Source organism: Arvicanthis niloticus, chromosome 8 (genome assembly GCF_011762505.2).
Source record: "Arvicanthis niloticus isolate mArvNil1 chromosome 8, mArvNil1.pat.X, whole genome shotgun sequence".
NCBI lineage: Eukaryota > Metazoa > Chordata > Mammalia > Rodentia > Muridae > Arvicanthis > Arvicanthis niloticus.
In genome coordinates, this window is record NC_047665.1 from 246,371 (window position 1) to 262,403 (window position 16,033).

A 16,033-nucleotide genomic window follows, 5' to 3' on the forward strand; every position below is an offset into this window, starting at 1 on the left:
GACAATGATACTATAGTTTCAAAGGGGAAGAAAGAATTATTTGAAAATGTCAGCAGAAGCATTTTTTGGGTCAGAAGCGCAGAAGGTCACATTCAAGGTGGGCTGTGTTAGCCATCAGAGCTGTGAAAAACACCAAAACTCTGTACCTCATCTTTCTGCTCCATCTTTTCTATCATGGGAAATGCCTATGGACATACTAACTTCCCTGCAATGTTATTAAACTATAGAATATTAGTGCATACATGAAAACATAAAACTTGTACATATTAATGGAAGATGTAAGGTTGAGGCACATTCTTTATATAATGTCTGATTGGTTAGATTTTTTTTAAGATTAATTTTTTTTTATCTTTTCTGGCATTTATTTACTCTGTGTGTGTCTGCATTCACGCGCGGGGCATTTGGGAAGTCCTCAACGCTGGCCAGAGGATGGCAGGCGGGTCCCACATACACGAGGAGGTCTGGTTCCAAAGTCTGGGAACCTGGCGGCAAGATCAGGAGACATGTGGAGTCCAAGGGATCCAAAGCTTTTATTGTTCATGGCGTGGTGGATGGGTCTAGATGGTGTGTGCCCCCAAAAAGCCAGGGGAAGGCTGGCTTAAATGGGGAGGGGGAAGAAGGGAGGGAATAACTGGCCTTTAGATAACTCATTAATATTTAAATCTCTGGAGGTGGAGACCTGTTAATCACACCCTCCACCCGACTGGGTGTCAGGGCCTTGGGTTGTGGCCAAACACCCACAACCCAAGAACCAGGATACCCTTCAGGGCCAGACACCAGACTTGTACAGTAAGCGCCTTTAGCTGCTGAGCCATCCTGCTAGCCCATTTATCTTTTCCTTACGATGGAATTTTACTAGCTGTTTATGTTTTGCTGTTAGTGGAAAAATAATTCACAGTGCTTCTGTGCTGATTATGGGAAGGGTTTTAGTAGTCACCAGAAGTGACTTTCACTTAATTCGATTAATTACTTAATCCCCAGCTCAATTTCTTGTTGTAAAATGGCAGTTAGGATTAGTATTTACTCATGGGACCTGACAAGAAGCCAATAAGTGAACATCTCAGCTAATACAGTGTAATTCTGAAGTGTAATCTGTTCAGCTCCTGCAGCTCAGCAGTAGGCAACTGGGTTTATCTCAGACCTAGGACCTTTGCCAGTAGCCTCCTTACAGCCTATCTTACCCAGAATTTACTGACAATTATTTTCAGGATGTGTTCATTAAATTCTAAAGGGCATTTGTGATATTCAGGTTAGATTAAAATATGTTTTCCTTTCTGAAACTGTAGTGTAACCAATTTAAGCTTATCCTTGACTATCTTAGAACTAAATGAGACTCAGGTTATTTTATTTGGCTTTGATAATTACTGGGAGTGGGGGTAACCCCTAATCTCCACCATGAAAGGCACTATGAGAGGAGAGATGGACAATCAGCAGTGGCCAGGGGAACGGCAAGTATCTGGGGTATACCACTGGGGAGGTAGCCAGACCAGCAGTTGGGAAAGTAGATTAGGGGTTCCCCCCAGTAATTGTCAAGCCAAATAAAATAACCTGAGTCTTATTTAGTTCTAAGACAGTCAACCATAGTCTGAGTCTCATTTATTTGTAGGCTAGTCAGGGATAAGCTTAAACTGGTTCTACTACATGAAACTCCTTCAGGAAACCAAGATTTTCTTTTCATACTCTTTTTTGCACATGTCTGTTTTCCAATTAAACAAACAATAACAATGAATGTTTTATGCGGAGAGTTTCTACAGTGTTAATTTCTATTATATTTTAATCATTGCTGCACAGCATATCTTCACTTAGTTAACAGTGTGAGAATACATTTTTAAGCAAAATTGCTTTTCTTCTTTTTAATTCTTAAAATTTATATGGAACACATTTGTCTTGCTGAAACCAAGAGAAAGGACTGGAGAGATGGTTTAGCAGTTAAGAGCAGTTAGTTGTTCTTATAGAGGATTCAGGTTTGATTCCCAGAACCCATATGGCAGCTCATAACCAACCACAATTTCAGTTCTTCTGACCTCTGTGGGTAACAGGCATGTACATGGTGCTTAGCTATTTAATCATAAAATAAGTTAAAAAACAAAACGAGAGGATATTTGTAGCTATGCAGCTGTGTATCTGCATTGTGTAGGACTCTGGAGAGCATGCTCTCTCCACTGATGTTTCTATTAGGATCCTAAGTGATTGTACTTTTCCCCACAGGTTTCAGCCACCTTTGCAGCTAGTCTGGTTAGCAGCCCAGCCATTGGGGCATACCTCTCTGCAAATTATGGAGACAGTCTTGTTGTGCTAGTAGCCACAGTGGTGGCTCTTCTAGACATCTGCTTCATTTTGGTGGCAGTTCCAGAATCTCTGCCAGAGAAAATTAGACCTGCTTCCTGGGGAGCTCAGATTTCTTGGAAACAAGCAGACCCTTTTGCGGTAAATTAAGACATGAAAATATTTATTTCCTATATATCTCTTTTCTCTAATAGGGATTCACAATAGTTGTTTATTTCTTTTACAGTAAAAATAGAAAAACATTAATTACAAGTAAGGGGCTAAGAGACTGAGAAACATGTAGATTTAGCAATTAAGCTGTGTAAATCATCAGACAAAAGGTTACCCTCAAGGACATGGTTGTTTTTATCACTTAATTAAGTGAATGAATGAAGATGGTTGGAGAGGGAGGTATTAGGAAGTATATCATACTAGCAAGAAATACACTAGAATAAATATCTCTACCTCCCTCTCTCTCCCTGCAACAGTTGTAAACCAGGTTGTGTGAGCTTGTGTAGGCCACAGGTGGATATCTGCTGTCTTCTTCTATTACTGTTGGCCTTATTTTTTGAGTCAGTTTCCACTGAACCTGGAGCTCATTAAACTCGCAAGACGACCTGACCAGTAAACTCCAAGGATCTTCCTGTCTCTGCCTTCCTAGTACTAGGGTTATAGGCAAGCACCATAACACCTAGCTTTTTTGTGAGTGTTGAAAATCAAACTTGGTTTCATTTGCTTGTATAGCAGACACTTATCAACTGAATCATCTCCTCAAATCCCTTGAAATTATTTTCTAAAATGATCACTCAGATTACTTCCTGGAGATCTTGCCTGTTCCTCTTGTGTGTTATATTGTCAAAATGGTGGGAGAGGAGTTGGGGAAAGGAAGCAGGAATGGGTAAAAAACTTGCAAGTAATTTTTTTTCCTTTTTTGCCTTGTGATCAAGTTATATGTAGAAACTTCTCTGTAAAGCAGAACTATTATGGCTTATTTTTCAGGGCAGCTATAAGGACTCTAGTTAACATGTGTAAGTTAACTGGTCTAATGTCTTATGTAGCAAGGTTTTATTAGACATTAGTTGTTTTGCGTATTATGGTGACCTAAAAGTTCTGTGACACTTGTCATTCAGTAATAAAAATTTTAGAACTTACTAATTGTCTTTTTGGTTGTGGTCAACTTGAATATCAACAGTTTTTGAAGACTAGAGTGAATTTATATGTAATGAAAACCATGGAAGAGGCAGAAGGGAAGATCAGAATGTCAAAGTCATTCTCAGCTTCATATTGAGTTTGAGGCCAGCCTTGGCTACTTGAGACCCTGTGTCAGAAAAAGAAAGAAAACCTTGTAGTTAAAATCACTTAAAAGAAATTACTTTACAAATCCAGAGAAAATCAATTTTTCTTAATTGTGTAGAAATTTTTCATGATCTGTTTATAGGATGTTCAGGTTCTCTTATAGAAGATACATGAATATAGTGAAGTAAGTATCAAAAGAACACTGACATGTGTGTTTTTTCTTTCTGCTTATTCCCAGTCATTAAAGAAAGTTGGAAAAGATTCTACTGTCTTACTCATCTGCATCACAGTGTTTCTCTCATACCTTCCTGAAGCTGGGCAGTATTCAAGCTTTTTTCTCTATCTCAGGCAGGTGAGTAGCAGGTCTCTAGAAGCCTTTCAATATGTAGAATATCAAAGATTGGGATTTTTCTAAGATAAATTGAGGAAACCGTTGTTTCTAGAGACTTTATAAGCAGGGACCTTGTATAATCCAGTGATTTCAGTGATGGCCTCATAAGTAACTGGAACTACAGGTATGTATAACGATGCCTAGCTTCTTGCTGAGGCAGGGGTGTTGCTTATATTAGAGTTTAAGAACAGTGTGGGCAATATAGTAAGACATCTACTATGCAAAAGTTCCTTTAGCAGAGAGAATTATCAGAAACAACAATCTGAGGCTTTTGAAACTGTATAGTTAGTTGGCATAGAATTCACTGTGTAGACTAGACTAAGATTGAACTCAGAGCACTCTACCTATCTTTGTCTCCCAAGTGCTGATATTAAAGTCATCTGCCATCAAGTCTGACTCTGAGACCCTTTTCTAAAATGGGGTTTAGATTGAACCAAATTAAGAGAAGATACAGAGCTGTTATTATCTCTTTGGTACACAGTTGGTACCAAAGTGGTTCATATGGTACATTTTATGAGTCTATATACTTTTATACATTAGCACTGTTGAATCTATAGTTTTTGATAAGGTCACTGTTGGTTTTGCTTCCATGTTTTAGTGAATACAGCTGATAATAATAGGCTGCCTCCACCTCTCTAAGCCTCTGAAATTAGAGGCATGAACTACCCCACCAGTTCAAATTTTGTAATTGAATATGAGGTAGTAATAGAAAAGCCAGAGGTTTTAACCCTAGAATTTTCATTGTCTAATTGTGATTGGGAGGAAGTTGTTTATGAAGTAAACCTGTATAAGTTTATTTTTAATGTATTTTCCTATATTTTATAGAATTTTAGTAGAGGACAAAGTAATTTTTTAAAGAAGTATTAGTTATTTCATAGTTACTGTTATAATTAGAGGTTTAGAAGTCAATTGCCAGTCAGACTCAGCTGCTTACTTAGAATTTCATGGGAGATTTTTAGAGCACACCCATCTTAAGACCATACCTCAAAGTCTGATGTAATTGGTCTTCAGTGGGTTCTGGCATCCTATTGTTCTTCCCCCTTTCCTTCTGTCATTTTCTCTGTTGCCCACATAAATTTAAAATACAACCAGACCCAAGAGCCACTGACTTCATTGATAGTCCAGTTCTGCTTTGACAACATTAAAAGTCAAATTGCTTTCTTTTACACTTTCTTTATTGTATGATTTCATTGTCTCCAAACTGAGATAGACTAATTAAGAGAGGAAATACTAAACATCAGGCATAATAACATTTTAAAACAAATTCACAATTCATGCCTACTAATTACAACTATTTTATGTCATATTTAAATATAAATTGTAGGTTTTTTTCAGTTTCTCTGTCCTAATTTCTACTGTTTTTGTAAACTTTCCTCAATTATTTTTCCTATCATTTCTTATTAATTATATCTCTAATACCTGTATTACAAAAGGGTTTTTGTTTTGTTTTGTTTTGTTTTGCTTTTATTTTTACAGGTTATAGGTTTTGGATCTGCGAAAATTGTAGCGTTCATTGCTATGGTAGGAATTCTGTCCATTGTGGCTCAGGTGAGTTTTTTTGTTTTTTTTTTTTAACACATGGGTTAAAGAGGCAAAGTTGTTTTGTTTTGTTTTTTCCTTCAGTCCTGATAACCTCAGATCTATAATAAGTCAGGGATACAAGTTTCTAAGAGTTCCTCCAAGCTGTTGCCTCAGCTACTTAGCTCTTGCTAGGATGCATCTTGCTCATGTAGAGAACCTCACTGAATTCAGGTAGCTGACAGGGACCCAACACACAAAACTGGGTCATTCACAGACTATTTGGGTCCTCAGGATTCAGTAGAACTTCATACAAATTTCATTAGTATGTTGTTTGTAATTTGTTCTGGATCAACTCTTCTTACATACTTCCAAAACAACTAGATTAAGGAGGTGGTGAAATGATTCAGCAAGAGATGCTTGTCACCAAGCAGTGACCTGAGTTCAGGCTCCAGAATCTACACAGTAGAAGGAGAAAACTGATTCTTGAAGATCATCCTCTGACCTTCATGTACTTTCTGGGACATGTGTACAAACATGGAATAAATAGGTATTAAAAGATTTGAGAGGATGGTTTTCAGCTGACATTCTAAAGCCAAGAAAAAAGCCAGGTCCAGAACTAAGTCTTTTAGTTAGGAGAGATGACAGAGGTTCTGGTTAGTCATCAAAATGATGACTGGGTATTAGGTCTATCTTGACTGACACAAATTGGTATAGTTATTCTCTAATTGTATTTTGAGAGAAAAGTTTTATTTTAACAGAAAGGGTGATATGTAGGAGGAGCTAAGGTGGGAGGAGTAAAAAGAGGAAGAGGAGTAAGGAGAGGAGGAGGAGGAGGAGGGGAAGAGGAAAAGGAGAAGGAAAGGAGGAGCTAGGTGATAAGAGAGAGAAGGTGGGGTGGGGGAACATGGAGGTGGATGTTCACATGTCTCCGCCAGTCAAAGATAGTTGATACATCTAGGTTGGGTATTGGGTTACACTTCTGATTGTATTGATATTGAGCATTACCAAACTTATAAAGCCTTTGATTAACATTTTTTAAAAATTGTGTAAAAGCAAAAAGGAGAAGAGGGGATGGAATAGGGGTTTTCTAGGGAGGGGAAATGGGGAAAGGGGATGGCATCTGAAATGTAAATAAAATATCCAATAAAAATAAATTTAAAAAAAGTATTTTAAAGGAAAAATAACAAGATGCTGTAAAATTAACCAGAGTAATGTGTTCTAGTGTTTTCTTAATGGCAAAAGTTAGATAGAAATAAATGTTTTCCAGATCCTGCTATCTCCAGGACTAAACAAATAAGAATTAGTACATTATAATATATGCAGTGAGTGAATAGCAGTAAATGCTTTCCAACCTATTACAATTGTCAATCCAGAAAGGCAAGGGTGTATGTCCTGTTGTCTTTCAGGAGCATTCAGTGCAGCTTTTGTGGATTGCCTAGAGGCTTGTTCTTTTGAAATGGCATCTAGGCCAAGCTTCATATTCTTCTGTGATTAACTCTATACAGAGGAAATTAGAAGTCTGGGAAACTAACTTGTCCTACCAAATGAAAGAATGACAAAGCTGTTGGGAATTCTTGCAAGCAAAGACTGTTCCATGATGTTTTTGTTTTGGCTGTATCCACAAATTCAACTTAGGCTAAATGTCCAAGTTTATTGTGATTTTTATTTGTTTTTTATATTAACTTTAGCTGTTTGTCTTTAGGCGTCTTTATCTTCATTTTCATACTGTCTCTACAAGTTGTATTTAACAGAATATATATTTATTAAAGCTCATATCATTCTTAATTTTGTGAAATTGTTAACTGCTGAGCATTAAGTGCTTGTTGATATTCTCTAAAGAAGACTAAGGTGTAGTCCTTTCAGTCATGATAACTGGAGTGCAACTGTATTAACCTTTTGAGAGGTACTAGCAGAGAACCAGCTAGATGGCTTCTCTGGAAGAAGGTCAAAAGCTTCAAACCCTGGTCAGCACTAGAGCTCCTGAAACTCTATTTCCGAAGAGTTATCACTGCCTGACCTTAGGGATCATACACTGTCAATGTTCCCTTAAAGGTCCTTGGCCATCAATGAGTAGACTTCACTAAAAGAGTTTATGCTCTCAATTTGAGATTGTGATCAAATTCTTGTGTGCTCACATGGCTTCTCAGAGTTGTCTTCTTTCCTTTGCAGACAGTCTTCCTTAGCAAATTGATGAGATCACTAGGGAATAAGAATACTGTCCTCCTTGGCTTGGGTTTTCAGATGCTCCAGCTTGCCTGGTATGGTTTTGGATCTCAGCCCTGGTAAGCCTCTCCTAATTCACATATTATCAAAACAAATAAAAAGACTGAATTAACAGATGTGATGAGCCTTAGAGGAGCAAAAATCATTTAACTATGTTAAAAGAAGGGTTATTTCATTAGTTAGATGTATTGAACATTTCACCCATGGACAAGAGTAGAACTAGATGATTTGATATGACCTATAAAGATTCTTACTAAATCTGGAGTCGTTGCTTAATTGAATGTGTGTTATCATCTACCAGCCCTCTAATAAAGTTCTCATGAGCTCATGATCTCTTTCTTCTGTTCTCCTCCCTCTCTCTCCTTCTTTTCTGTCTTTTTTGGGGGGGAGTGGGTTTATATCTGGTTTTTGAAACAGTCATGTAGCCCAGGCTGGTCTTAAACCTGTAGTAATTCTGCCTAGACCTTTTGAATACTGGTATTATAGGTATGAGCCACCAGATGACTTTGTGTCCACTTTCTCTTTTAACTGTTTGAGTATAACATCTATATATGTTTTGATTAGATATATTCTCTATTTCCTCCATTCTAATTTCTCCTCTGTGTCTATTACCATTTTCCCTTACTTCATGTGATCTTTTGCTTTTAAACTCACTATGTCCACTTGGTACTATTTCTCTGTGCAGAAGTGTAGGACATCTACTGGAACATGAGTTCCTCATGAGTTCCTCATGGGCCACATCTTTAAAGATCGATGTTCCACCCCCTTTCCACAGAAGCTGTCAGGTGTCAGTTAGCCCTTCTGATTGGGATGAGGCTTCATGAGCTCCTCCATCCTTGCTTGCATTTTGGCAGACTAGGTCTTTTGCAGGTCTTGGTGTGAGTTCATCATCCATGCTCCTTTGGCTGGCTAGGTCTTTTGCAGGTCTTGGTGTGAGTTCATGTGTGCAACAGTGCTGTCACGTCTGGCAAATACTGTTTTACTGCTGCACTACCTCTCACTCTTAAAGTGTTTCCCCTTCCCTCTTTTCGGATGATCCAGGTGTGATATAAATGTCTGGTTTAAAAGTAAGCACTGAAGTGTTATCCTCTGTAATTCTACTTCTTAAACATATTTATACAGTTTCGGGATATGATATATAATCAAAACAAAAAGACATTGAATAACAACTGATTACAGCATGCTTTGCTGGTATACTTAACTTAGTAATATAACTATCATAAAATAAATCAGTGATCAACACCAATGCCTTCTCCAAAGTCACGTGAGTATCCTAAGTTAGTTTTAAGTATTTATATTTTAGCTTCCTGTAAATGGAAAGAATGATCAAATTAAGGCCTATTAATAAAAAAGAACAGAAAGAGTCCTGAGTTCCTTTTTTTTTTTTTTAATTTTTTTTTATTTTTTTGGTATGGCAAGTTTCCTTATGAACCTGATTGCTGGTTACTGCAGAGTCTCACTTTCCATATTAGACATGAATTAGTTTCTACTTTGCATTCATAAGTGGAGCTATTAGAAATGTTCTATATCAATAGAGATTAGTTGGGAAGAAGATATATGAAATGCTGAATTTCATTTGAAACATTTGTTCTGTATTACATTTTGCCTAAGATTAACTTCCGCTGGTCCTCTTCTTTTTTTGAGGGGTTGGGGGTGAGGTCCTGTGAATTCTGGTTCAGTTATCTAGCTAGTCAAAATGCTTTAAGTGTTAAAAAGACTTTATGATAATGAGATTCTTTTTCATTTTCAGTAAAGACTATCCCAAGGAAATATATAGCTCAATAAGAGCCTTAGACCTTACTTCTCATATCATTATGACTCACACATAAACATTTTTCCCCAAACTGAGGAAAGGACTAAGATCTGAAGCAGACAGTCTCCGTTCATTCATTTGGTAGCAGACAGCAGTATTGAGGCTGACAGACCACATAGCCCAAGAGTATTTATGAAAGACAGGAAGTCAGTGGAGGTGTGTGTGAGAGGGAGGTAGATAGAGGTGTGGTATTTATTTAAAACAAATAAGAAAAAAAAAAAAGAAAACCCAGATATTCTTTTAGGTACTTTATTGAGCCTACAATTGAAAATGGCAGTGAGCAACTTGTGATCAGTTGTAAGAGTATGGATTCTTTCACACAGAGACTTACTTTATAGCCTAGACTGGCCTTGAACTCAGGATACTTCTACCTGAACCTTTTGGATGCTACTGAGAAAGCCATGTCTTTCCCAGGAAATCTATCTTTAAAGAGGGAAAAAAATCAATATAATGGAAATGAAGAAACTACAAAGCATTTGTACTATTACCACTGACCATATGGACTAGAAGCATCTTAAAGCCTGACTGAAGCTTTTCTTAATCTTTCCAGGATGATGTGGGCAGCAGGAACTGTGGCTGCCATGTCCAGCATTACATTCCCAGCAGTCAGTGCCCTCATCTCTCGGAATGCAGAGTCAGATCAGCAAGGTGAGATTTGTACTCCTTGCATTTGTGCCTTCAGCTGGAACCTCTCTGCCCTGAAGTATGAAATCATGCGTTCCCCACAACGATAGTAATAGCAATTGACAGTAGTGGCCCCTGTCCTAAGAGTGTACCTGCTTATTTTGTCAGTACAGCTCTGTTTGCCTCCTTGCTCACACTCACACTTTAGCAATCCAGACTCAGCCAGTCAGGTTATTACATTAGTAAGAGTTAGAGATAGCAAAGATCTATTTCCAGTCTCAGTTCTGATTCGATATTGCCATCAGGATTAACCAGTGTATAATCTTACTTCAGCAGATTTCTATTAATAGCAAATTGGTAATGGAATATCCACTAAAGTTAAGTTGAAATAATTCAGAGTCTTAGAAGCTTAATTTAAGAAATGGATCTTTGAAAGGATAAAGAAAAATCTGTTTGGTTTTTAGTAATTGGATATAAGGAGAGATGAAATAAGTTAAAACCACTGTGTAGAAAATAGACGTTATTTCTTCTTCCTCTGCCTGTTTTCTTTTTTAGAAAATTCTGATGCCAAAATTAACCCCTTTTTCTCCATCTTCTAATGGCCCACCTCACTGTAGCCAGGAAGTGGGAGATTTTATTTCATTTTTTATTTCACTGTAAATATTCATTGTAATATTTATTTGTGTTATAGGAAAATGGAGAATTTTAGAGAACTTGCATGCATGCGTGTGTGTGTGTTTGTGTTTGTGTGTGTGTGTGTGTGTGTACATGCATAAAATAATATATATAAACATAGTGGCTTGATTTTGTTTCATGCCAGTGTCAAACTCAGTGCCTAGAATATAATAGGCTAGACCTCTGTCCCTAAAAGGAATTTTTTTTAAACTTTTAAGAGGACTTTTAAATTTTTCAATAAAAATTAAAATTTGAGAGTATATTTATTATCATTATACCTATTTTTCCACATAATGAATTTGATGTTATATGTATATATACATGATATGTGTATATATGTATGTGTATATATATATTTCATTCTTAGATTTATGTACTTTAAGTGACACCCTTTGTGTGTCACCATTAACTGCAGTAACTCAGCTGGTATGAATACTATTAAATTTGACTGATTTTGACTTACAGAAATATACATTTCATATTTATCCATATTCATATTAATGTTTTGCTTGCCATATTAGAAAGTAGAGATATCTAGAAATTGGTGCTTCCAGAATTTTTGAGTGGAGGTCTGCATGAAATGGAAGATTGCAGATGACAACCTAAGGGCAGGAGGAGCCTGTTTGTATTCTAAACTGTCTGAGGAAAGGACATTTTTTTTTTTATTGTACATGAACAACTAAATGGGACAAGGAAGTCTTAATCCATAGAAAAAATTAAATTACCTCATAAAGGATTATATTTTATTATTTCCATTAAATTGTAGATCTAGTCCAAAAGGATTTCAGAAACTGAGTTTATTTTTTTCTCCTTGTAAACCTATTCAATATAGTATATCCAAAAAAAAATTTGTATGATGAATGAAAATATCATGATGAAACCTAATGACTGTTAGATGCTATAACATAATTAGCCTGAGCTGTGATGACTCGGTCCAGTCAGATATGTGTATCACAATGGGATAGAGATGTTGGGTCAGCTCTGTAGGCTGAAGCACTTTTCTAAGAAGACTGATATCCCTCTCTTTGCGGTTTAGGGGTTGCCCAGGGGATCGTAACTGGAATACGAGGGCTGTGCAATGGCCTAGGGCCAGCACTATATGGCTTCATATTCTATATGTTCCATGTTGAACTGAGTGAGTTGGGCCCAAAGTTGAATTCTGATGATGATCCCCTACAGGTAATTTGGTGATCTGTGTTATAATAATGGTTGTATTTGATTATTGCACAATCTTATAGCTTTAAATTTCTATTTGTTTATTATTGTTTTACTTGGAATCAGAAAATATGTATCTGTACTTTATATTCTTTTTTCACCTATATAGTCACTATGAATAGTATGCTATTGTCTGACCAAATTCAATCTAAAAAGAAGTTACCTAAAAATCTAACTAAAGGGACTTGGAATGTAGCTCAGTTGGTAGGTGCATGCCTAAAATGTACAAAACTCAAAAGTGTGATGGTACATGCTTATAATTCTAGCCCTCAGAAGGTAAAGGCCAGAGATCTTAATTTCAGGTGCCTTCTTGGTTACATAAGTATGAGGCCTGCCTGGGCTGCAAGAGACTCTGTCTTAAAAAAAAAAAAAAAAAAAAAAAAAAAACTTGCTAATGTGCTTTCATTTTTAAAAAGAGAAACAAAAATATTTAATATAGAGTTCTGCATAAGCGTGAAATTACCAATGTTCATATGTAGAAATGCATGATCTGAGGTCATAGGAAAAGATTACAGAAAAATGTTGTTTTTGGACATTATTGGTTATGTTCTATTAATTTATGATTAGTTACTCTATATTATTTTCCAAACATTAAACTGTATTAGAATTTGCCTTGCTTATTGAAATATACAGACTTATGAGAAAACTATTAACTGCATTGTGGCTTTTTAAAAAAATTATTCAAAACTAATTTAGAGTTTAAGAATAGAGCCTAACCATGCTGGGTATGGGAATGCATGCTTCTGATCCTAGCATTTGGGGGGATATTGGCAAAGGGTTGTGATGTTAAGGCCACTCTAAATAGCACAAGATTCTGTCTTAAAACAAAACAAAAAACCTTAACTAAACTTTGTCTTCATTTGTTTTTTTTTTTAATCCATCAGGGAGCTTTCATCCCAGGCCCGCCGTTTTTATTTGGAGCATGTATAGTTCTTATGTCTTTTTTGGTTGCCTTATTCATCCCTGAATACCGTAAAACCAGTGGAGTTCAAAAACATAACAACAGCATCAGTGGCAGCTTAAGCACGCCCCCTGAACAGGGCAGCGATGAGGACATTGAGCCATTACTGCAAGATAGCAACATCTGGGAGCTTTCCTTTGAAGAGCCTGGAAATCAGTGCACTGAGCTATAACCCAGGAGATTATGATAATGGAGATTATGCAGACACCATCTCTGAGAGCCATAGAGGAAGCTGCACCACGCGGAGACTTCATGGTGCTGGAGGGGCGATGCTAGCAGCATCCTTTGGGCCAAGTTACTAAGTTACTCTTCCTATGCCTCTGCCCTTCACTCTTCTGTCTCTCTCTGTTCTTTTACTCCTATTCTCTCTATCTCTCTTTCTTTTCCTCCCTCCCTCCCTCCCTCCTTCCTTCCTTCCTTCCTTCCTTCCTTCTTTCCTTCCTTTCTTTTTCTTTTTATATATTCTAGGAAAGATTGAAAATTCTTCAAGGTTATTTAGAATCTAGACTTTAAAACTTTAATAGAAAAATCATGTCTGTGGTAGGAAAGGTGGTCTTTCCCTTCAGTAACTAGAGTAAGAGTGACAGCAATTTTTCTATGCCCTTTTTGGTAGAAGATTGGGGCAATGGTGTTAACTGCCTCCTTTCATTGTCTTTCTGTGAATCATTCCCTCTTAGTCTGTAAATGTTGATGAGTTGATAAGAGTCACTTGGTATTAGGGATCTACTGACTTTGTCCAGAGTTTTGATGAAAACCTAGTTTTGCTTTCCCTTTATTTTCTCTACTTCTTAAGCTTCTTGAAAATGAACATTATTAATATTGATCAATGATCCTTTATCAGATAAAGGAAATCTTTCTTAGAAAATTCAAATTATGTTGAACAAGCAGCTCAGATTCTTGGACTTTGTGTCCTGATTGAGGTTAGCCTTGGCAACATACTAATATTCTGTCTCAAGGCAAAACAACCAACCATGAAGCTTTCTAATGGCAACAAAGAAATCAGAGTATACTTTAAGAAAAGTTTTTTGTATATTATTTTGTTTTAAAATTTTAAGTATTACTAAAAGGGGAGAGAGTAACAGATAGCAATGGAGTTTATTTCTAAGTTCATACTCATATGTTACTGTATGCTCTTCCTTATGTCTCCTTGTTCTACTTCTGTTTTCCTTACCATACTCCTGCCTTAACTGTTAATGTAGAATGTGTTTGTTTTTGACTAATCTGTATCTTGGTATGTTTCTCTGAATCCCCTAGGAATGCGCACTTCAAATTCCTGTCTATAATATGAGGGTTAGTGAAGCTCAGTTTCATGATAAGTGTCTTGCTAATTTTTGAGATGTTTTATGGACAAAGAAAACTACAGATTTTATATTTTGCTGCACAGTAAATGGACTATTAACTTGGGCCTATCTTCAACAAAGTACTCCTTTGAAAGTTTTATAGGTATGAAAACATGTAGATATTTGTAAGGATTTTAATTTTTTGATGGGGGTGCTGTGTAAATCTTGTATTTATAAATAATGAAGGTATTGACAGAAAAAAATATATACAACTTTTATAAGGGATCATGTATTGACTGAATACATTTAAAGGAAAATATATTTTGAAGCCTGTTCTGTCATGAACAGATATAACATATCTTTTTACTATGCTGTTGGTTTTTAGGTTAAGCTTCCTAATGCATAATAAATTTTCAATGGATACTTACATGGCTTAAAAACAATTTCTATCATTTCTCTTTTGGATTCTTTTTGGAGAAGTGGTTGTCAACATAACTGAGTTAGTAATCCATCAACTAATTAAAAAATGGTTTTAAAAATGATTTAAAGTTTCTTGAAAATTGCTCATCAAACATAAGTCATATTTATAGAAACTTGAACACTGCTGCTATGGGTATAGAAATATCTCTTGTTCCTAATAGTTAGATGGTACAAAAACGAAACAAAAACCAGAATCTGGAGAAAATACTTGTTCTTGATGAGGAAAGAGTTCAATTCCTAGCATCCAGCATTCACATTGGCAGGATCACAACCACTGCAACTCCAGCTTCAGGAAATGTGACACCTTCTAGCTGTACTCATTTGCACAAATCTATACTTAAGACACTCCTGCTCTTGCACTATATCCATTTATTATGTCCTGCTAGACACCCTCCAACCCCTATATAAACTTCTATATGTTAAGGCCTTCTGAAGACTTCTACTCAAGGCCATTATAACAGATACACTGCTACGTGCCAGGCCCTGCTAGATACTTAGGCCCTGCTGGATACTTAGTCAGGATTTCTGTTGCTGCAATAAAACACCATGACCAAAAAGCAAGTTGCAGAGGAAAGAGTTTATTTATTTGGCTTACAATTCTACATCACTGTTTTTTAAATAAAGGAAGTCAGCACAGCAATTCAAACAGGGCAGGAACCTAGAAGTAGGATTTGGTGCAGAAGCCATGGGGGAGTGCTGCTTACTGGCTTATCATGGCTTGCTCAGCCTGCTTTCTTACAGAACCCAGGAACACCAGCCCAGGGGTGAACTACAATGGGTTTGGCCCTCCCCCATAAATCACTAATTAAGAGAAAGCACACTACAAGCTTCCCTATAGCTTTATCTTATGGAGGCAATTTCTCAGTTGAGGTTCCCTCCTCTCAGATGACTTTAGCATATGTCACGTTGATACAAAACCACCTAAAACAATTGGCCTCTTGCCAAATTGACATAAAAATATATTACTATTACCATTAAACCACCTTTTTCTCATTCATCCCCAAGATCTCACCTTAATATAACTTTACAAATTTACAAATTTAAACACATTAAAAGTTCAGTCTCTAAAACATCCAGTTTCTTAAAATTAAGACTTTTAAAACTAAAAAAACTCTCAACTATGGGCTTCTGTAAAATCTCAAATAGGTACTTACTTCAAGAGGGAAGAACCAGGGCACAATCACAGTTAAACCAAAACCAAAGTCCAAATACATAAATAACACAATGTCTGAGATTCACCCATGGTTTTCTAGGCTTCTAAAAGGGTCTTGAGTCACTTCACCTCAGCA

At 36.6% G+C, this 16,033-nt stretch overlaps 1 protein-coding gene across 1 annotated transcript in view; it reads left to right on the forward strand.

Annotated features, from left to right (window-relative positions):
• Slc71a2 (solute carrier family 71 member 2) overlaps positions 1-14,806 on the forward strand; it is a 63,254-nt gene extending 48,448 nt beyond the window's left edge. The window contains exons 6-12 of the mRNA XM_034510408.2: positions 2,209-2,427; positions 3,800-3,913; positions 5,429-5,500; positions 7,643-7,755; positions 10,060-10,157; positions 11,845-11,987; positions 12,908-14,806. Coding sequence (XP_034366299.1) covers positions 2,209-2,427; positions 3,800-3,913; positions 5,429-5,500; positions 7,643-7,755; positions 10,060-10,157; positions 11,845-11,987; positions 12,908-13,156 — 1,008 coding nt within the window. The 3' untranslated portion in view covers positions 13,157-14,806. The remainder of the gene's footprint in view (positions 1-2,208; positions 2,428-3,799; positions 3,914-5,428; positions 5,501-7,642; positions 7,756-10,059; positions 10,158-11,844; positions 11,988-12,907) is intronic.
• Positions 14,807-16,033: the final 1,227 nt, after the last annotated feature.